The following is a 24,362-nucleotide window of genomic DNA, read 5'->3' as shown; positions in this document are numbered from 1 at the left end:
AACTAATTCTCCCATTCCTCTCTTAGTCTCGTCTGTTCTTAGCGTTGTGAACTCGTCGCTCGCGAATCCGAGAGATAACTCAGTTTGCAAAACTTTGGCCGAAACTTGAGACAGACTTTTCGGACTCGCGTTCTCTCTACTGCCAAATTCACTTCGGATTTGCCTCCTCGGATCTGAATGCTTTTTAACGAGCATCATTAGTAACTTTGTGACCGAAGGACTCGCAGTTGAAATTAATCCGAAGAACACTCGTCTTTGAATCTTGCCGGTTCCTGGGCATTCAATGACTCTGCTCAACTAGTGAAGAGAACTTGCAAAGTTTCTCAACGAAGGATGCTTTATTACTTTTCCTAGTTAATATTATTTCTACTTAACAAGTTTGTACTTACTGCAGTTAGCCTTGCATAAGGAAGAAATGGAGCTCGTGCATATCGCGAAACGTTAAAAGATGTAACGTCAACACGTTACGTCCAAGTCATCTCGCAATTTTTCTTTGCAGTGTCTATTTCCTGGAAAAACATGGAAAATCTGGATTTCTCAGGGAATTTTTTTTGTACCTGGAAAAATCAGGGAATTCTCATGATTTTTATTGGGACTCGGGAAACTTTTTAAAAAAATTCTCTCTGATAATTTTGCTCTTTTACTGTAAGTAGTAGGCAATCTGTAAACCAAATCGTGAATTATGTGTTTAAAATATATTATAAATATATATTTATCTCTGTTTATATGTTCAATGTCTTAACAAAATATTGAATATATAAACAATAAGCAATATATTTTCTTTATTTTAATTTTTAATAATAAAAAATGGAAATGTTATACAAGTTAAACATTTTTATCTTAACAAAAGCTATTCAGTTTTTTTCAGTACATTTGTAAATTTAGCACTTGAAACTTAAATGGATTTGTGTTTTTCCTTCGTATGAATGAAAAACATTAGAAAACGCGTACAATAAAAAAATTTATTTTAGGAAATTGCACCAAAAAATCTTTAAAATATTTTCTTTATCTGGAATATTGAATAAAAATACCTGGAAAATCAAGGAATTTTCAGGGAATTTTTTTATAAGATTTGGGTAGACATTCTCTTACATCTTATAAAATCTCTTCTTTAATACGCTCTCGCTATTTTTGCTCGTTAATATTTCCGACTTCAAGTTCTTCGGAAATGAAAAGAAAACACCAGCCAATGTCAAAAATCCACAGATGGGAACGATAGTTCGGATGCGTATTTTAAGACAACTTTCGAGCGAGAAGAGCGTTGTCTCTCCAAAATAAACACACGCGTCACTCAATCGTGTTTAACGTATAGAAGTTAATAGCATCGTATTGCTCTCAACGAGCCGATATTTCGCCGGGAAAACAAATACGCGATGGCTAATTCATTTCGCTAATTACCATTCGGCCATTCGTTCCGAATTTATCGCGCCTCCCTCGTGTATTCTTTGTTTAATCGCGGACTTTATGACGGAATCTAAATTGGAGCCACTCCGCTCCGGGCTGACAAAAATTAAACGAGTCTTCTAATTAAAGCGTATTCGTCGTCGCACGCGTGAGTCACGCTCTATCTTCGGAGCGAATTTTTCACAATGTCGCTCTCGCAAGAGTCTGACGTGTCGTCATCGTCGGCGAATCATCCCCCGGGAACGAGGGGATCTCGTCGCGATGAGGTGTCAAAAAAATGAGGGCACTCAGTGTCTTAATCGCACGAGAATCCTCGTTGATATAACGATTTATTTTTGGATTTTATATAGTTTTCTTCCTGTTTTTTTTTTTTAGAAATTAAATTTTTTAATAAATTAGTTTAAGAAAATGTATCTTGAGAGAACAATATTTAGCAAAACAAAAATTATTTTTTTTTATGACCGCAAAAATATGCTTCCATGAGATTTTTATATAACATATTTTATTTTAATTAAAAACATGTGTAAGTTATATATAAAGATATAATCAATAGTATAGAATGATTGAATAAAGGTATTTAATTATACAATTTATTAAATAAAAATTAATTATAATTATTATAAATAAATAATTATGCATGACATTTTACATAAAAATATATTTATTAAGTTTAATTTTAAGTTATATATTTTATGCATTTGTTTCTATTTGATTTTAATCGAGTATCAGTTGGCACCCGTAATCGTCGTTATGTCATAAAATAGCATCCGGGAATATTCGCCCTTCCAAAAAGACCCTTCCCTTTATAAGGAATGTCTGGTGAATCGGTGGCATGGCTCCCTTGGGATAAGGGGTGGTTTCTCGCGTATAACTAGAACGGAAGAATGTGTTTCGACCGAAAGGAACTTTAAATCACATCGCAAACGTACAGTCAGCACCATTACTTTCGACTCCTTTCAACCCTTCTGGCATGTTTTCACCAAAGCTCCGGCGATATTTAAGGATCCTCGGTTTAAAAGAAAAGAAATGAATTATCTGTTATTACGAAGAGAAAAGGATTTTCTCTTATACTCTAAGTTCTCTAAAAATAGAGATGAGAGAATGGCAATGTTCTTTGTAAGCCATTGTGTAGGTATATTTATCTAATTAAACAAGTAGTTTTACACGCACGCTGAGAGTGACGCATTTATTGTTGCAGAAAGAGACTACTTGACTATGCATGCTTGCGTCCATGAATTGTGCAAGTATATTGCATTCACAGCAGTCGAGAGAAATGCGCAAAAGGAAATTTTCTCTATTCATTTTCATATGACTTTGCTATTTTATTCGAAATTATACGTTCTTTGAGCTTCAAATTTACAAACTTGAAATTTGTAGAATTTTAATCAGTAAAATTCAGCAAACTCAGTTTATTATTAGTGAACTTTAGCTCTTTGAAATCTTCGGAACTTTGCATGTGCCGTATTTGGCTCCTTTAGATTTGTAATTATTTGTATATTAGATGTTTGAAACTTTGATAATTTCACGTGTTTGATATGCGAAAGGCTCTTCACAGATCTTTCAAATTTTAATTTATTATAACATTGCATTTTTGGAACGTTAGGTCTTTAAAATCAAAGAAATATGTATATATTTAAAATTATTGATCTTAAATCTTGTTGATTTTCGAGATTTTATGTCTTTATATTCTTGATGTTTAAAGCTTTGCATATTCGACTTATATCTCCGAATCCAATGGCTACAAAAATACTTTTACGACGGGAGGACGTTATCACTGCTCCCCTCGGATCGAAGGAAAGAAGGGTGCCGGTCGTCGGTCCATGCAGAACACGCGCATATCGAGGGGTCGAGCTCTGACCCGCCGCATTGCAGTGTCAGTGAATTTAACCACTCCCTTCAGCCAGTGGCTTGGCACCTTTATTTCCGGCGACGTGGGGTCCCGTGGGATGTCCGGGGCGGGGGGATCCCAGCGGCGCTGCCACCGCCATAATTTCCGTCCGCTTTTAATCCGTCGCACGTGCGTTCCCGTAGGAAAAATCGGCCGACTTTTTGCCGGCAAGAAGGTCATTCCTAGCGACTTAATTTTCCCGTAATCCTAAAGATCCAAGATTCCACAGCTAGTAATGTTTAACGTTCCCAGAAGTTATTGGATTTCACGATACGTTTAGCAAGAGAGAATTTTCCGATTTCGCTGAGTCTCATTCGTGTTGGATTGGATTATAGATGCCAGCATAGTGGAGTATTGATTCGCGTCAGCACGCGGAGAAGTTAAATTTTCATATCCGCTCGTGCGGACTCGTTAAATAGGATCGCGTGCGCGACTATGTAATACGCGCAAAATCGTTGATATGCGATCGAGATCCGACGAGGAATCTCGAATTATACGTCGCGCGTGATACCGCCTAAGAGAGATTGTACACCAAGTCGTACACGTGTACGTGTGTACCCGATAAGATTGACATTTGCATATACGCGATTAGCGTACAAGCTGTAGATCATCCGGCGCTTAAGTTGTTTCCTCTTTATTACGGAAGCAATTTAAATGAAAAATCGCTTCACGCTAGTATATGCAGGAACGGATACGGCAATGTATATGCATAAATTTAAATTTTATTCAAACGAAAACAAGTAAAATTGAGAGATAAATAAAATCTCGTATAATCAAACAATTACGATTTATTGAAGGAGAAATTGATAAATAATTGTCGCATAATAAATATTACATTTATCATGTATATTTTTACATTTTCTTCGATTTTACTATCCTATTTTTATTCTTCTAAATTTGTTACATACTCTTGCTCGTGTCTTTTAATTTTATTAGAATCTTAATACTCTTTTTGACATTTTAATCAAAGAACGATAGACTCCAAATTGCTTCGACAATCTGTCATTAAAGTTGAGCACTATCAGGACACCCTATACGTATCTCATGCATATTAATCAACGCGACGAGACGCTGATTCGCTTAACAAAGGCGAGTCTCGAGCCGAAGAGAACGACCGTTCGAAAGTTACAAATCAGTCGATACGAATTTTACGACGACATCCTTGTACGTTAATTATAAGCATCCACTAATTATACGCACATGACTGGCGTCACGTGTCGCGAATTAATTGTGCTCAGGCATGTGCGCAATGTTGCTGTCGTTTACACGCTTCTAAGAGCCATTAAGTTAAACGTCGCAAATTTTCGTCGGATCGCGGATCTCGTTCTCGGGTCGCTGCGCGTAATAATTAACACGCCATTGTATCGTCCATTACGGATACTTGGCCAGGCGTCGAGACTCCCCAGGGGTCTGTTAGATTTAAAAAAAGAGGGAAAAAAGGAAAAACCTCCTACGGGTAGCAACACCCGCAAAAATGAAAATTATGTTACGTACAAAAGTTAAATGATGTAAAAATTAAATTTAGGGTGTCTATTCCCTGGAAAATCATAGAAAACCTGGAATTCTCAGGGAATTTTCTTGTGCCTGAAGAAATCAGGGAAATATTTTAGGACTCAGGGAATTAAAAAAAAAATTCTCTCTTTGATCATTTTGCTCTTATACTGGCAGGCAATCTGCCAATAAGCCAAGTTATGAATTATGTGTTTAAAATATATTATAAATGTATATCTATCTCGGTTTATATATTCGATGTCTTAACAAAATATTGAATATGCAGTACATTTACTTTATTTTAATTTTTAGTAATAAAAAATAAAAATTTACAAGTTAAAAATTTTTATCTTAACAAAAACTATTTAGTTTTTTTTCAGTATATTTGTAAATCTAGTACTTGAAACTTAAGTGGCTTTGTGTTTTTTCTTTGTATGAGTGAAAACATTAGAAAACGTTTAATATAATAAAAAAAAAATTATTTTAGAGAATTGCACCAAAAAATCTTTAAAATATTTTCTTTACTTGGATACCCAAAAATACCTGAAAGATCAGGGAATTTTCAAGGAATTTTTTACAAGATTTTAATAGACACCCTGTAAATTACATAAATAATAGATATAGTGCGTTTCGGAAAATATACAAAAATTGCATAATTAATTTGCACTTAATTTTATATATATATATAATTTAATTTCTAATATACATAATGTATGCGAAATTATAATGTTATTTCAGAAATATTGTCAGACAGTTGCGTTTCGTGATATGGAAGAATAACTATGTTTCGTGCAAGTACTCTGAAATTCCGCCCGAGTATACGAGAATGCTATCCGTACACGCATTAGGGTAATTTCCATTTCGTTGGGGCGGGAGAAGAGAAATGCTAGCGACTATCCCCTGCAACGGGGCACGATGATTAATGGCCGATATGTTACGTGGAAACTTTCCTTAATATTCCGTGCATTCCCGACGTTTCGATTTACGCAACGAGAACGGCAGCGCTGCTCAGTTCTATGCCCTTAACAGTCATCTCTAAATTATTTCTCCCTATGTAGGCAAGTACTTTGAGATATTAAATATATATTCTCAATAAACTCTCTTCATTAAGCTTCTCTCAAATTGGATTAAATAACGGATCTTAAATAACAATTCCAAATATATAAAAATATACTTTTTGTATTCCCTCTAGTATTTAACTAATAAATTTCAGTTGTTTTTTTTTTTTTTGTATTTTGTAATCTATAATTTTTGTGAGATTTTAATTTGAAATTTGACTGCAACAACAAATATTATATACGTCAAATTTTAAAATTCCAATGTAATCTTTATATATTTATATTTATATTGAAAATGGACCAAAAAATAGTCCGAAACGTAATACATTTATTACTAAAATTTAACAATAATAAATAATAAATTTTAATAATAAATAATAAGTTTGCGTATCAATCAATCCTCGCGCCTTGGCTCTTATTTGCCGATTTTCCCACTTAATTGTAATTTTTGTATTTTGAGTAGATACATGTGCTGCTATAAATCAGACGAGGCAATCATATTTGTATGGTAACCCACTTTGAGATTTTTCGCCAATTCGACGAGTTTTCTGCGCCGAAAGTAGGAAAATATTCCACGAGCGGGAGTGGGGTCAGGCGATAAGCCTCACTTTAATCAAGCCAGAAGTTACCCCGATATCATCGTTATTACACGCCGCCTCGACCACGATAAATTACAGGGGTTGATGCGGTGCACCCACTTGAATCTTCTCCCTCCCCCTCCTAGCCGCGCGACGCGCCTGTTTGCGATCAGCGTAACTCTAACGAGACTAACGAGCTCTTGTCTCTGACCATTCATCGATACGGCGATACGCCCGCGCGTCCGGACCAAAGGAACCCTCGTTAACCCTGAAAACTCTCCACTTTGACTCGATGTCTCCGCTGGAGCGCGCCGACGTGTCGTATATTAGTTTAATCCTTTCCATCGCCCGAGCAATTTCGCCTTTGAAAGAAAATGCACTTATATGTAGACATGTAGTCTTGGCAATATCGATAGGAAACTATCACAATGGTAGTATATAAAAGTGGAACAAATATATATGTGAATAGTTACATAATTTATATTAAATAAAATTTGAAGATTAAATTAATTATTATTAATTATGCATTTTCAGTAAAATTTTATTTTACTATCAGAATCGTATTTATAATCGTAGAACATTTATAATCAAGTATTTTTAGAAAATCGAAGACGTAATTAGGTTTTGATCGAACATTCGATGCCGAGAAAGAGGGAGAAAACTCAATTCAGTCCGTAATTATCGAATCGTGCAAAGTTCATGAATACATGCAGGTGGGTCGCAAAAACGGGTCGCGTTGTTCGCATAAAGTCGATACGACGGGTGGAGGGGAAAGACGAGGACGGGGGTCCTGGACTAACGAGGACCCTTCTTTGGATCTCGAGAATTGATTGTCCTCTTGGATATCCTTAAATTCCGCCGAAATATTATGGAAATAAAATCCCGGGACTCAACGATGACGACGAAGTTTATCGCGTTATAAATCGCGCGTTAGCATACGCAATCGGATCATCTCGAATTGCACGAGGAAACGAATGTCTTAACGAGCGTCGCGATGCCAGATGCGATTAAGAGATCCGACGAGCTGACTCGCGGTGGTTTATAGCGAACGGGGAGAAAGCGACGTGGATACTCCACGTCGCTCGATAGCTGCCTCTTGTTAAGCTGTCCTGGATAGTAATCACTCTCAATCAAGGAACGCTTCTCGAACAGTATTACTAAGTATCTATCTGGAAAACCCAAGATTTTCCCGAGAAATCCGAGATATTTAACGTGAACTCTTTTTGCCCAATTGTTTATTCTGGATGCGTAATTAAGACTGTACAGTAATAGCGAATTAAAAAAAAAAAAGAATATATTTCTTACATTTATACTGTTTGAAAAATCAAATAAATAAATCCGGATGAAAAGAATTAAAGTATCACAAAATAATATGATTTTTTACGTCTTCGTAAAAGAAAATAGTTGTAATTAATATTTTCCTAATTTATGACAAAAACTTTTGATCGTGAATACTTCCTAAAATCAACTGCAAAAAACAAAAAAAAAGACGAATAATTTGCAGAAAGAGAGAAAGAGACAGATAATATTTTTCTACAATTTTTAATAAATAACTTTTGAACGCATAAATGGATCTAAATCAAGTTTTGCACAAATATTTATTAGAGTTTTCTTAATATATGTGAAAATTTTTATTTCGTTGGCAATGTTTTTTACTTGTCTTTGTCAATAAATGCTACAATACGCGATTTTTCATAAGAATCAATACTGACTTCAAATTTAAATAAATTGCAAACCGTAAGAAAATTGTGCTCAGATTTTACACAGATATTCAGAAGAAATAATAGAACAGTCTACGAAATTTTCATGCTTTTGTCAATTTTTTGACGTATGACACATACATTCTTAAATTATAGAATCAAAGAAATTTATTTCTTTCTGATTAAAATCTGTTTATTTATTTTCTTTTATTCTGCCAACAAATTCATAGCGTGACGTTTGTGTAAATTTTTCTCAGAATCTAGAGAAATATTCGCGTTTCGCAGAATGTGTCTATCTTTCCAAGTGTCCCTTCTCGCCGGATTTCAATGGCGAATTTTCCAAACGAAGCTCGATTTTTCCTTTCCCTGCGAATCTATCTCTCCGATCACGAACCGTCGAGAACCGTCGGTTACTTCCCCGCGCGAGAAATTCGCCACGTTCGATTCGTGGACGTCTTTCAATTCTTCGTCTTCCGGTTTCCGCTCACGTAGAGTCGCCCATATCAGGTACGGGAAGAGGGAACGCAGGGCGATTCAATCCCGTCGACGCACGCGATGACGTCGGCGCAACCGACGAGATATTTATTTCACGGAAAGCTCTCCCCGCTGTCTGAAGATTGATAAGCGTGCTTAGATCGAGAAACCTGGCTCCGCGAGTAAATATATCGTAAATCCCGACAAAGCTTGCACAGAGTCTGCGACAATTCGCATGTAGCGTGCGATATATATAACGGATATGCGATATGAGATGATTTCTCATAGCGGGAGAGATCATATCTGTTCCATGAGATGACGAGGATGAATAAAAAATGCGAAATAAAGGCGATTCTGGGAGAAAATAGAAGATGAAATAATTTATCTCGAGAGTAGAAGAGACTGATATAGCAATGAAGAAGATAAGAGAAATCTCTTTTTGACGGATGATTTTAGCGCAGATATAAGACATTAGAGAGCGTAATAAGAGACTAAAAAATGATAAAGCAAAAAGAAACGAAAAAGAGTAGAAAAAATGAGGATAAAAAGATATATATATATATATATACTGCAAATAAGATTACAGGAATATTAGAATAGATTAAAAAAATGATAAAGCAAAAAAAAAGTGAAAAAAGAATAGGAAAAACGAGGATAAAAAGAAACTAATCCGGACGCAACGTAAAAGGTATTAAAGTATTAATGATATTTATAAGTACGAGAGAGACTATATAAAAGCAAGCAAATATATAAGCGAAAGAAACATAACGTATAAAATATATATAATTCGTTTTAAGCCGAAAGGCGGAGGCAAAGATTTGTAAGGACGGTGCGTAATTGCGTGTACTTAATGCCTCGCAAAATCTGTCATGCAGTTTAATTAACGCTGCTAATATTGTATATAATGAGATAAGATTTAAAAAGCTCGCGGTCCAAAGAGGCATTTAATTTTTCTTTTTTTTTTTTTTTTTTACTATGTCCTATCTTCTCCGAGAACTTTCGGGACGACGACGAAAAGCCCTGATTAAAACTCAGCCGGCGCACATAATACGTTTTCAACGGTGCGTCTTGAAAGTTGACGACATCGCCGATCCGCTTATTTCCATAAGGAGATCATTCTACCTTCGAGTTTCCAAAATCGTGCCCGAAACTACAGCCTTAGACCGCACTTATGTAAATTCGCGTGTCTCCTTGAAACGTCGAAGATATAAACAGAAGCAGGCGACTCGCTCAGCATAATTGATTATAAATATAGAAGAGAGACTTCTCTTAAAATCATGAAAAAAGAATCCTTTTATTTTTCCAGGTACATATAGACTCTATATAACACTCTTTAAGGATGTATGTGTCATATGTCAAAACATTGACAAAAGCATGAAAATTTCGTAGACTCTTCTATTATTTCTTCTGAGTATTTGTGCAAAACCTGAGTACAATTCTCTTAACAGTTTGGAAATTATTTAAGTTTAAAATTAGTATTGATTCTTATGGAAAATCGCGTATTGTAATACTTATTGACAAATTTGACAAGAAAAAGACATTGCCAACGAAATAAAAATTTTCACATATATTAAAAAAACTCTAATAAATATTTGCGCAAAACTTTATTTAGATCCATTTATTCGTTTAAAAGTTATTTACTAAAAATTATAGAAAAATATTATCTGTCTCTTTCTCTTTTTCTGTAAATTACTCGTTTTTTTTTTGTTTCTTGCAGTTGATTTCAAGGGGTATTCACGATCAAAAGTTTTTGTCATAAATTAGGAAAAATATTAATTACAACTATTTTTTTTTTATAAAGACCTTAAAAACTATATTATTTTGTGATACTTTAATCCTTTTTATAATCGGGATTTATTTATTTGATTTTTCAAATAATATAAACATAAGAAATTCGTTTCTTTTTTTATTTTGACAGTTTTTTGCTACTATTGTACAGCCAAAACAACCTTAATTCCGTTTTTAAAATTTAAATTCTAAAACAAGAGAAATTTTAATTGAATTTGCAAAATTATATTATTCAATTTTCCTCAACTTTTAAATTCTAATCGACAGTATTCCGTTCTTGTAAAATTTTAATTGCCAGAAAAGTTTTAACACTTGTTTCTAATGATACCAGAAAGGGATTAAATCATTGCAGCTTCCTCGAACACGTGGTGCATTAATTATCCAGTCTATTAAATTGCTCTGAACCCGATGGCCGGTCTCTAATTAAATTTAGCGCGCCGATTACCGCACTGGTGAATTTCGCTCACATAGATCTTCGAAATTTCTAGATCCAAAAATAAATTTCTAGATTTTATTTAAAGTGTTATATTTTGTCATTAAAAAAATTTTAAACCAAATTTAATCCATTCAGTAAATTTGTAAAATCTTGAAAAGATGTTGAACTCCATATACAGGGTGTATCTGAAATGATGCACTAAACTTTAGGAGCGTATTCTAGAGATCAAAATAAGACTTTTTTTTTCTTATGAACATGGGTTCGCAAATGAACCCCCCTCCGAGCTAAAATTCGAAAATGTGTGAAATACGTTTTTATTTTTTCATTTTAGTGGTTTACTTTACTTCATAATTTACTGGGCTATACCAAATTTCAACCTTCTGCCATTTTTTTTTTCAGAAATACAGCCAATTTTTAATTTTTTCCCCAAACTTTAGGGACCTCTAGCTCGGAGGAGCGTTCATTTGCGGACCCATGTTCATAGGAAAAAAAGTCTTATTTTGACCTCTAGAATATGCTCCTAAAGTTTAATGCATCATTTCAGATACACCCTGTATACTGCTGTTGTAAGTTGGCATTGAAACAAGATTGATTGGGAAATCTTCTTTTCACTGGCGCTTTTCTATGCATTCTGTATTATAGATTTATTGTCGATGGGATGATGGTGGTGGCTTGACGCATTGTTTGTTCGCGTTAGGGCCGAAAAAAATGGAGTAAAAGCGACGTTGAACTACTTGTTAGCATGTTAATGCGAGGAGCTGCTCGTACATGGCTGCTGCTACCACGAGGGTATTATTGATGATCCAAACGACGAAGGAGCGAAAGCGACGAGAGCGAGGCTCTTGTGTAAATAGCAGGTGTAAACGCGAGGCTGTAATAATAGTCCTGCGACGCATGATGATCTACGAGAGAACCGGTGAACCGTCTGTCTGTAATGATCAATAAATTGAATCGGAGCGATCACGCCACGTTTCGTGCAGGGACATGTGGTCGACGTTTCCAGTGGAATTAGATTCATAAATAATTAGAAATAATTTAAATTATTCAATCTTCTCACAACTCTTTCTCTTATGATGTACATATAAATTTTCCACGTTCCAGAACATTTTTATAATTTTTATAAATATTTTTTGCTCTTCTGCTGCCTATAGCGTATTTCTGAATTGTTTTTTTTTTTTTGCTTTGTTTTTGTGACAATTTTTTTTTTTTATAGTTTTCTATGCCAATGTATTTAGAATCTTCCAAAACGTCGAAAAATCACATTTTTTTTAAATGTCCGTGTGTGTATATATGTTTGTATGTATGTACAAAATATCTGTGCAAGTTCTAACTTCCGCAAATTTTGAGATACCGGGCTAAATTTTTTTAAAATTAATAGAGTATTATTAAAGGATGGTTGGTATTGAATTTGATGAGGATCGGTGAAAGAGTTCATTTTTTATAAAATTTTGAATTTGTTGAGAAATATCTGTGCACGCTCTAACTTTCGCAAATTTTGAGATATCAGGCTAAATTTTTTTACATGAATAGAATATTATTAAAGAATGGTTGGTATTGAATTTGATAAGAATTGGTGACAGGGTTCATTTTTTATGAAATATTAAATTTTTTGAAAAAAAAATTTTGCAAATTCTGCAAAAAAATTGTGCTATTTCTGCAAATTTCGATATATCGGGCTAAATTTTTTAACATGATAAAGCTTCCTCTATGAAGATATCAAAATTGAAAAATCCATTTGCTCTGAGAAAGAGCTTTGTGAGCGAAATAAGATTATGAGGAAGCAAGTTTCTAATCTGCACGATTTTTTATTTTTTCATTTTTATCGTGATTATTCGAAGCGAGATTGAACGGCCGTTTTTGTTACAGAAGTTCTGTTTCACCGTGAAATGGAGCGCTCGAATAGATCGCGCAAATAACGCGATCGCAATTGATCCTGCGGACAACATTCGTGAGAAAGGGTCCTCATCCACTTGGGCATTTTCGACGAGGCGCTGCTCCGTTAACCGACACTCGTGTGCAACATGTTCGGGACGAAATTGCGCACGTGGATGGAGGCACACATCGTGCGATCGAAGAAGAAGAAGGACCGGAAGAAGGGTGACAAGGGATTCGACTCGAACTGCAACTCCCCTAGGAGCCACAGCGCCAACAGATCACCTGCTTTGCATCAGGTGAATAAATTCATCAATCAAATTTCTCAATCATTTTACAAAATAATCCTAAGATGTCTATAAATCGATGACGTTCTCTATAATTATTATCGTGAATTATTTTATAAGTTTATTTAAGCTCCAAAGATGATCTTTCCATTGTTTTTTGTCGCGTTTTATATGTATATTTTATGGTATGATAATTTATATATTATATTTTAATATTAAAGTCTATATCAAATATTTTTTTGATATAGATTTTAAAATTTTTCTCATTGAAAATTACATCTTTCCTTGAGAAAGATTCCTTGCAAATTCGCAATTTATAAAATTCGATATAAATGAATGGTTTAATTTTCTGGCAAGAAATTTTCAGAGATTTTGAATTTCTTTATTTCAACATTTTTGTAGATTTATACGCGATGCACATGTTTTACGTCAATCTAATAAATACTAATTGCTCTAGCCGCGATCGTTGCAAGACTCTGAAGTATATTTGAAAAGCGCACGTTCGCCGGATTCATCGTCATTATCGGCAAACTAGTTTGCGAAGTGCTTCCCCTATTTTCCTACTGCTTGCCAGCGTTTGCTCGTTACGCTCGTCCGCGCTTTCCCCGCTAACAGACCCTTACGTCGGCGCTTTCCATGGTAGGGGCGGCCAGGGCACGTCGACGCTTATCGTTAAGGCGGATAGAAAAAGAGTTTAGTATTCTTTACCCGGCACACCCTGGTGGCAGGCAGGGTCGCCCTCGTTCTCGCGCCATCCGTTGCAGTATCTTCGGGCTTTATGCAGTCTGCGGATGGCTGCCTTATCGAGATTGTACATTACGGAGGAAGCGCTGAAAATTTATGAATTCGCGTTATACATAAATTTTCTTCTTTTATTGTGCATCGGCGTATCTTCCGAATTATTATTCTACGCGGAATTTCTCTCCAAGTTATTAACACATTTGGTAATTTTAGTTTAAATTTGTAAGATATGATTATAAATACATATTTGATATGAAGAATAAAAATGTTTTCTAAATTTCCTTTTTAATAAAAATACTTTTTTTATTATTCCAAACATTCTAGATCCATAAATTTTTTGAATCAATATTTTTATAAATCTTTTTATTTAAATAATTAATAATTTTATGGCAAGTCTCAATATAATTTAGAAAAATTAATTATAATATTTTTTTATAACTACGATTAATTATTCAATGATTTTCTCTATTCTGTTAGAATATTATAAAACCAGGATTTCTACTCTTAATTTATTATAATTTATTATAATGAGGTCAACATTATTATTAAAAAGTTTGCAAAATATATAGAAAAATAATTTTATAAAAGTAATCTGCATTTATCTTTCATATATTTATTAGACTTATATATACGAGTTGAAAGATTTTTTTTACTCAAGAAAAAATATATTCGACAAATCAGCAAAAAATCAAAATCGTGATTACGCATTTACAGAGAAATCTTAATCTTCTTTTCAGGTACATCCGATAGACTCACCGACGAAGAACGTGGACGGTATCCGGTTGCACGAGGGCGGCTACGGGGCGACCGTGACCACATCGTCCGGCACTTCCGGCGGTACCGCCGGAAGCGTGAGTCTCTCCTCGCCGGAGAGCGCGTACTCGACCGGCTACTCGACCGACGGCACTTCGCCCGGCACCAGTTTCCCGCCCGAATATTACATCAACATCAGGACTGGCACTCACTACTTCCAGAGCAGCGATAACGGCGGTGCGAACACTACCACCACCACCACCATTACCAATAACAATAACAACAATAGCAAGGCCAGGACGAAGAGGTCGCCGGGTGACGCCGGGAATCTACTACCGGGCGCATCGGGAAATGGAAGAGTCGAAGACAGGGGACAGTCATCCGCGAACACGACGAACATGACCAGGGATAATGGTCAGCCGGAAGTACGAACCAGCACGCCACACAAAGTAAGTGCATTGCCCATAAATTGCAGAGTTATATAACAGAGATCTGAGTTGATAATAGCAGGATTTCTACTCTTTGGAAAAACCTAGAAAACCTGGAATTCTCAAGGATTTCGTTTTTACCTTGAAAAATCATCAGGGAATTCTCATGGAATTTTATTTGAACTCAGGGAATTTTTTCAAAAATTCTATCTTTGATCAATTTGTTCTTATATTGCAAATATCGGCAATCTAATTAGCCAATGATTGTGAATTATATATTTTAAATATATTATAAATTTATATCTTTTTCTCTTTGATTATATATTCATTGTCATAGCAAAAAATACTCAATACACAATAGAGAGTACACATTGTTTATTGTAATTCTTACAATTAATAACAGAAAATGAAAATATTATGCAAATGAAAAATGCTTATCTTACAAAAATCATTCAGTTCTTTTTAGTACATTTTTAAATTTAATATTTAAAATTTAAGTGATTTATTTTTCCTTCGTGTGAGTGAAAAGCATTAGAAAACGCACACCAAAAAAAAAACTTATTTTAAAAAATTCCATCTAAAAATTCTCTAATTTTACCTGGAATTTTAAAATTTTAAATTTTAAAATTTACAAATTATCTGAAAAATTAGGGAATTTTTTTACAAGCTTTGGATAGACAGCCTGAAAACTTTTCGTTTACGCATCGAAGATGCTTAGTATCTCTTGACAAGTCTTGTTTCAAATATATCAATTTTAAGAGAGAGACTCGAAATACTCTTGAGAATTAAGAAAATTAGAAAAAAATGAATTTTTAATACATGATGATTTTTCTTGATAAAATTCCAATTCAGATCTTTTTTTGCAAGCTTTGGATAGACACTCTGAAAACGTTTTGTTTACGCATCGAAGATGCTTACAATTAGTCTCTTGACAAGTCTTGTCTCAAATAAATCAATTTTAAGAGAGAGATTCGAAATATTCCTGAAAATTAGGAAAATTAGAAAAAATTGATTTTTTATTACGTGACGATTTTTCTTGATAAAATTTCAATTCAGGTGTTGACTATGGAACGTTAGAGAAGCGTGCACTATCGCGAAGTTTCGAGATGCCTCGATATAATGTATTCACACAAGATGTGGCTCCTCTATCAAACGCTACGCGTTCCTTTCAACCTCCCTCAAATAGTTTATAGGCCGAAAGCAAATGCGCTTCTCGAGTTCGTCGCACGAGTTGGTCGTCGTTTCGCTTAAACACACCCCCGCGCGCGAGGTGTCTCGAGGGTGCATTTGTTCGCTGACGGAGTCTTTGAAGCCGACGAGTTCAACGACATCCGGCCTCTTTCGCCAAGCAGGAAGTATACATTTTGGAGTAGCGTTTATCGCCGCAGTACATACTGCGGGAGAGGTAAACAGTAACAAGTAACAAGGCTTATGAATTCCTTTCGACGAATTTAACTCGCGAAGCGCGAGTTTGTCTGAGAAGCAACAACAGAAGCGCCTTCGTGGAGCACGTGCTGCAATTTGTCAGAGAAAGATATTTATTAGCCGCATTGTTGTATTCCTCCAGAAGGATGCGGCGCGAATAGAGTGAGGAATTCTAGAAACGTTGCTCCAGCTCGTGCTTTTTTCTCAAGATTTCTTCTCTCGCCGACGAGTTACGCGACTCGACAGGGCGATGTATTATTGTCGTGAAGAACGTGCGCCAGAATATCGGGAGTTAATGGTCGCCGGGAGTGAAAAATGAATCCTTCCTCCTCTCCAGGCTGTGATCGATTGCGTGTTGCACACCGTGTCAGCGACCCTCGTTTCGGTACAATGGAGAGAGAAACGATCGAGTTTGCGATCTAGATTGACGGTAAAAGCGAGAATGCGCGAACAGAGTGACAAATATAAAGGCACTGCTCTAAACAGAGAATTTTCGCGAATTAATTTTCGAGCAAAGCGAACATTTTTTTTTCACAACGTGACAGGAGACTCTTCAAGTAAAGATTAATTCGTATAACATATATTTTAGCAGAGAAAATTCTATTAAACTCGAAATTCTATTAGACTCTTTTAATTCGAAATGCAATCTAAATTGAACGGTTCAGATGGTTTTTCTCGTGTCAACAATAGTGCTATCGATTCTCCCAATGTTCGTACCTTTAAAAGTAATTACTGTTTTCATTTCATTATCTGTAACGATTCCCATAAAACATGTACTATCTCATTAAATGATAATTAGGGTTGCACGGAGATATCAAGACTGGTCTCGATATTATCTTGTCTTGTCTCGAAATTCAAGACAAAATCAAGACAAGACTTTTAATTAGTTATCAAGACAACATCAAGACTAACACTGTCAAGATTATTGATTTTTAAAAAAAGCTAAAATATATTTGTGTGTAAATTAAATGAGAAAAAAATCACTATATTATACAAACTTAAAACACTCGGTTCCAATTAAGGTTGCACGAGATATCAAGACTAGTCTTGACTTGTCTTGTCTCGAAATTCAAGACAAGATCAAGACAAGATTTTTTAATTAGTTATTAAAATAATACCAAGACTAACGTAAGATTGTCAAGATTATTGGTTTTAAAAAAAAGAAAAAACTAAAATATATACATATACTTGTGTGTAAATTAGATAAGAAAAAGATCATTATACAATATTATACAAACTTAATATATGTATATAGTTTTGGGAAAATAAACGAATGACATCAATGGCAATAATTATCTTTAATTATTATATATTATAAAGATTATATATGTTAAATATTATTTTAAATAATTATTCTGTATTAGATAAAAATTGTTAATAAAATCGAGATAAGACAATACAAAACGAGATTTTTGTTACAAGATTCACTCGAGATCAAGACAAGGTTTAAATTTCCGAAAATTTTCAATACTAATACAATATTTTATTAAATATTGTCTTGTGCAACCCTAATGACAATCAACCAATTTCACTAACGTAAGTTAATATTAAGCACAATTTTAAAAACCTATCTTTCTCTTTCGTTCTCTCTTTCTTGTAACGCTAGTTGTCATAGATAAAAAGTGAGATCAACCACGATCGTAATTGACGAAACCAATTTTATAAAGCCTAATATAATTCAAGACCTTTTCCTTTCATCCTATCGCAGAACACGGAAACGAATCATAATCAGAGGCAGCAACAGCAGACGCAGCAACCGAGGCAGCAAGGGAGCTCGCATCGCCGAACGGAGTCGTTTTCGGCCGATTCATCGAGGAACAACCTGCCCGTACCGTCGTCGATACCGCCGCCGTTGGTTTCGCCACCGGTGCAATCGCCCCGCGAACGTTCCCGCATCCGGACGAACCCGTGGCTGTCGGCAAACTCGTCTGGTTCCAGCACGAATGGCCTGAAATCGCGACACGCCCGGGACGAGAGCAGCGGCAGCTCCGGCTTGAAGCTCACGGAGTCATCGGGCAGCGCCAGCGACGTCAACCTGAATCTGAACAACAGCAGGGAGTCTCAGGGCAGAAGGGAGCATCGTCAGGAGAGCCTCAGCGCAGGTCGAAGCCCGTAAGATATTTTTTTCTTATATATATTGCAGGCATATTATAAAATGCCTAGGCATTTTACAATAAACCGGCATAACGAGGATTTTTTATAGTTTTATAGTTAAAGTATTAGTTTCTTTTTATAATACACACACATGCCATATAAATTATGTATATGTGCACTGATAACAAAATCGATGATAAAATTGACTATAATTGCGTGGTAAAAAAATTATAATCAGGATACTCATTTTTATAGTCATCATCTCATCATTTTTATAGTAAATTCTATTATAATACTAGTAATATTAACCATATATGCATGCACTATATACTATATACAATCATATACTATAAATTATAGTGAATTTATAGTAATTTCAACTATATTTTTTTATCAGTGTATATACTTCTTAATATTAATGTCGAGAAAGGGCGAGAAAGCCATAAAACTCTTGTTATGCGGGCTTATTATAAAATGCCTAGGCATTTTATAAAATGTCTAATTTTGTATTATGTCTGCAACATATACAAAGTGATGTACGATCAGTGTAACTACGTTTCTGAGAAACAAGCTGGAAATCGTGCAAATTAGAAACTTGCACATTGCTTCCTCAGCATTTTATTTCGCTCACAAAGCTCCTCTTCAGAGCAAGCGAGTTTTTCAATTTTGGCTTCCTCATAGAGAAAGCTTTGTGAGCGAAATAAAAAGATAAAGAATCATCGGCGCAATTTCAACCCGATGTTGGCTTTAGGAGTTCATTGGCAGGCCGGCATCGGGCCAATATACGCCCATGTTTCCAATGTTGACAAATCCCATCTAGGATATTACAAAATATTCTTTTTTAATTCGAAAATTTACATTTAAAAAAAATTTAAATTTAAATTCAAAATAAAAAAAGAACCCTTAAATAAAAATAAAAAATAAATCCTTTCACCAATTCTCCTCAAATTCAATATCAACCATCAATTAATAATACTCTATTCATGTTGAAAAATTCAGCCCGATATCTCGAAATTTGCGGAAGTTAGAGCGTACACGAACATTTTTCAAAAAATTCAAAATTTCATAAAAAAATGAAACTTTTCACCGATTCTCGCCAAATTCAATACCAACCATCCTTTAATGATACTCTATTTATTTAGAAAAATTTAGCCTGATATCTCGAAATTTGCGGAAGTTAGAGCTTGCACAGACATTTTTTGAAAAATTGAAACTACCTTAAAATCTAAAACACTGTATGAATTTTTATAAAAATGATAGTAAATAAAAGCTTCCTTTATGAGGAAGTAAATGAAGAAGCAAAAAGATGTAACTAGATTGTTAGATATCAATTAAATTAAAAAATAACTATAACGACAATTAATTAAATATTGGGATGAGAGATGACCTGTTCGTCGTAGAAATAGAAATGCAAAAATTAAAAGTGATTAAATAAAGAAAATAAAAATTTCATGTATTTCTATAGCTGTATCATTGATCTCGGAATCAATCCGATTTTTCGTAGAAGAAACTTTTAATTGCATAAGTTGCTGGCTGTCGGAAAGCGTTTCGCGGTCGTCTTTCTTTCCCCAAATCTGTTGACTTTTCTAGTCTTCTATTCCGTTCGAGGTAGAAGCGATGTACTTGAAGGAAAAGTTAACGATTAGAAAAGTTTGCGAGACAAGAAAAAAAGCAGGAAATAAAACCATCTTATTCGCCAATCTCGAGTGCAACAACGAGAATACAGAGACTTGTATTGGATGGTGATTTTCTCTTTTAAATGAAACGCACACATCAAATTTAATTTTTAATTTCGCAATTAATTTCGGATTACATATTACGCGTGATGTCATCAATCGATAATTCCTCTTTCGCAATACGATTATTATAATCAGCAAATTGCGCGTGTACTTTATTATAATTGTACATTTATAACTTGCACATTCGCTTAAAATCGCATTTTGCGTATCATTACACATTCTGTATGGAAATAAATATCGCCCGATTGCATAAATTATCAGTGCACGAGTATCATTGCATTGATTATGATCTGTTCATATAGTTTAATGCACCGAGCGTATCTAAATAAAATTGTTGTACAACCACAAGAGATAAAATTTTAAATTATTAAAATAACAATTTTCAAACTTTATTCTTTTATAAGTGACTTTACATACTCTGGGGGGGACACACGATTTATAAATAAAAAACTAAACTAGATAAATTAAAAATAAAAATAAAAATAACTTCTAAATTAAAAATAAAACGAATAAAGATAAGAGTCGTATCCTCTTGCAGGATCAATCAAAACTGGAGGATTACATCGGGCCTGGATCTTCGACCCAAGATTCCTCTATCTTTGCAACGACGAGCCAGCAGCAGTAGCTCCTCGGCATCCTCGGTGACGCGAAGCGCGCGTTCGTCAGAGGACGACATCACCCTGAACGAGATGATGGGCAAGTTCGACGAGAGCTACGTGTACGAGAAGGAAACGGATATCCTGTCGGACAGCGATCCGACCGACTGCGAGGATTACATCGACTCGCTGTCGGACATCGATACCGGCCAGGATGGCGGCGACGAGAACGATCCGTTCGAGAACGACGAGCTCGATTACATTGACAACGGCTCGTTTCTCGATCTGGACAACCTGGAGTGCGGTGGCGCCGGCCATTTCCCCAATACCGGCCACTGTACTTACTTCGCCTTCACAAGCGAATTGAACAGGCGCGGCACCAGGCTCCGCGACTCCATTCTCAAGCGCAGGAACAAGGATGAGATCGGCTCTCAGAGGTGAGCTTCTTGAAAGCTTTCTCCCAAATTACCAAGATCTATTTCTTTTCTTGTCATTTTCCATTTGCCAGATGATACTTAGATTATCTATCATATATCTCTGTTATATTGCCAGAAATGCGAATGCAAGAGCCAGCGCGAAAAGACAGAGCGCGCGACACAAGAAGACAGATGACAAGCAGAGCGAGAAACGCAAGAAGAGGATATCGCAGCGTCGCAAGCCTGCTCTGGACCGATGCGATGATGAGACAGCGAATTTGAATCGCGTGCTGGTGGAGAGGATGCTACTGAAGAATTCAGGATTCAATCAGGGCAGCAGAAGCGTGGGCGGCACACCGATGTGCCTGCGACGCAGGAAGCACGATGTCAACAAGAATCTCTCGCCGATGAGGGTGAACGATAACTCGTCGGTCGTCAGACCCTCCGTAATCGAGAATGAGATCGTGAAGAGACGATCAAACTCGGTAAGATCCGAATTCAATTTGTGTCACATATATGACTCGTCTTTTTAAGTAAAAAAAAAAAAACTTAATTATATTTTTTATTTTTTTTATTTCAAACTCCTGGAATTATATGTGCCTTATTTAAGGTGTTAGATTATATTATCTTGTTTCTCTTCAAGGTGAGCTACGTAAACGGCAACATAGTACGGCGCCATGTAGCCGGCAACACGTACATGACTACATTTGCGTCGGAGATCGCGCTGATGGAGGCCGATAAAGAGGCCGATCGTAAATATCGTGAACTCATCTTGGAGGCGGAGAACATTCTCGTGAGCATGCAGAAGCACCAGAACCCGTCACTGTGCATACCATCTCCATCGCGTAAACTGCACAACGGTCTGGCTAATAAGCGCGTCGAGCTTATCAAGAATACGGAGTTGAACATTGAGTTGGCGCTATCCAAGAGCCGTAATTCCCAACCGGAATTACAAAGCGGTAACATTCGGGATCTGGAGCACACTAGTCCGAAACGGCAATTCACTCAGCCGTGTTCACCGATCCACCGATTCATGGAGAGAAACTCGCCGGCTGGAACTTTCGCACCGAAGGAGCCTTCTCCGCCCGCCTTTCGACAACATGAATTTTCTAAGTGTCCGGATTCGCCGGCAATGCTGCGCAGGACGACGCCCCAGAGCTCGCCCAGCAGAAGCCTGATGCATCACCAGATACATCGGACACGCAATGGTGGTGATCCAGAACCCAAGGAATGCAACAGATCGCCTCGAATCGCTTTGAATTGCAACGGCGGATCGAGAGTGGAAGCGGTAGACATGAAGAACTCTCATGGGGATAAGATGCACGCGAACGGGATGAGTTCCTCTCTCGCCGGAGGTAGAAAGGAGTTTCGCGCCGCGAGAGAATCGACAAAGGAGGAAGGTGTGACGTCCAGCTCGTCGGATTCCGAGGAGAAATGTGACGTAAGACGAAGGGCTCCGTTGATGACCTTCAGGTTAGTAACTATTTAATGAAATCTTGAGCGATTTTCGAACTGTAATTTAGTTGAAAATTGGAAATATTTTCTTTAAATTTAAAGCTCCTCGTTAGTTTTGGGAGAAATTTATCTGAAAAGATTGCTAGAACTCCGTTGATGACCTTCAGGTTAGTAACTATTTAATGAAATCTTGAACGATTTTCGAACTGTAGTTTAGTTGAAAATTGGAGCAATCTTCTTTACTTTATCATGAAATTATTAATTTGTTTTAACAAACAAACAAATAAAATCTGAAGTATAATAAATACGGGTGATCATCGATTATTTGTAACAAAGAAATACCTTGTAGGTCAATCGACATGGGTCCCATTAAAGAAGGTTCTTCTTATTGTCCGCAAAGTGAACCGGTGAAAAGGAAGGTGTACGCCGGAAGCGCAACATATGGCAGAATACAAAAGACACTGGGCGAGCACATTATGCTGAGAAACTCTGACGGCGATACAGCGACAGATGATACTGGTAGATGTTTTTCTTATATCTTCTTCTTTCGTAACACTTTCGAAGAAATACTTCCTTCTCTTTTTATGATATTAATTGTATTATGCGATGATAGATATATCAGATATTTTAATATGTAATTCTAAATCTCGTTCAAATTGATTTGATTCGCAACAAAACAGTAATAATAGAAACATCGCGTTCCATTGTCCAAAGAATCAGACAAACTACTTTCATTTTCAATTTTTCTTATTTTATTTAAAAAAAGACGAGATTGATTAAGTGATTTATTATAATATTTTTCTACTTCAACTTTTAAAATTACGTTAATTATCTCATTTTAAGTTAAACAAAGTATAAAAATTTAATTGACCTATCACAGCTGAAATCTATTCCTCTGTGAATATTGTGAAATGATTTCATGCACGCATAGATGATTCAAGAAGATCTCTGAAGGAGAAAATGGCGCAATTACGACAAGTACGACTGGCAGCTGAGGCAAACGCGAACAACATCCAGGATTCACAGTTCTTCCAGCATCAGCTGTCTCAGCTACGACGGCAGATGCTGATGCAGACGATAGAGGGTCTGAAACGCAGTCTCGAAGACCAATCAGCCACTCTGAAACAAACTTGTCTGGAACCGACGACCCTGTTGACCGACGAGTTGCCTTGAAGTTAACCGGTCAACTTGTTTCCGGTCTATCATGCCGCACGATCATGACTAAAGAATTTACGACATTTCGCTCTACTCCTTGTTCGAGGAAAAGATGGACATCGGACAGGATCGAAGTTACGAGTCCTTGGCGAATCCGCGATTGGTTAACTCGCCGCGCGCACTGCGAGAAGTATTGATCAAGTGCGGCGTTTTCTCCATGCGCGCCGAATACCGAATTATTATAATGACGCGATCCTCCTCGGGCTCGACGATACCGTGGTCGGCTGAGTGCGGGTGGTGCGCACATTAAATCTCTATTTTTCTGTCCGTCTACATGATATGTATGCATGAGAGAAAGTGAAAAAGGAAAGAAGAGAGAAAGAAAGAATCGAAATTGAGAATGTCGTGTATCCTTGTTGGGCATTGTTCCACTCTGTTATTCGTTTCACACAGTAATTAACGTTTCTCACGAACTTTCCTTTCGTCTTTTAGTTTGCAACTTCGCGCAAATAGGCCGACTTTCGGTTGCCGCTTTAGATTAGCTTTCGCTAGCTCGATTCTCATCGTTCGATTTATCGTCGTGT

At 36.2% G+C, this 24,362-nt stretch overlaps 1 protein-coding gene across 3 annotated transcripts in view; it reads left to right on the top strand.

Annotated features, from left to right (window-relative positions):
• LOC115233398 overlaps positions 1–24,356 on the top strand; it is an 82,436-nt gene extending 58,080 nt beyond the window's left edge. For all 3 annotated transcript variants that reach the window (XM_029803788.1, XM_029803787.1, XM_029803786.1), the window contains 8 exons: positions 12,684–12,988; positions 14,455–14,919; positions 18,032–18,435; positions 20,695–21,189; positions 21,305–21,653; positions 21,812–22,641; positions 22,973–23,142; positions 23,555–24,356. In XM_029803788.1, coding sequence (XP_029659648.1) covers positions 12,839–12,988; positions 14,455–14,919; positions 18,032–18,435; positions 20,695–21,189; positions 21,305–21,653; positions 21,812–22,641; positions 22,973–23,142; positions 23,555–23,796 — 3,105 coding nt within the window. In that variant the 5' untranslated portion in view covers positions 12,684–12,838 and the 3' untranslated portion in view covers positions 23,797–24,356. The remainder of the gene's footprint in view (positions 1–12,683; positions 12,989–14,454; positions 14,920–18,031; positions 18,436–20,694; positions 21,190–21,304; positions 21,654–21,811; positions 22,642–22,972; positions 23,143–23,554) is intronic.
• The last annotated feature ends 6 nt before the right edge of the window (positions 24,357–24,362 follow it).

This window comes from Formica exsecta, unplaced genomic scaffold, assembly GCF_003651465.1.
Source record: "Formica exsecta isolate Colony F162 unplaced genomic scaffold, ASM365146v1 scaffold174, whole genome shotgun sequence".
Taxonomy (NCBI): Eukaryota; Metazoa; Arthropoda; class Insecta; order Hymenoptera; family Formicidae; genus Formica; species Formica exsecta.
Note: the sequence above shows the minus strand (reverse complement) of the source record. Positions and strands in the feature narration are given on the sequence as shown.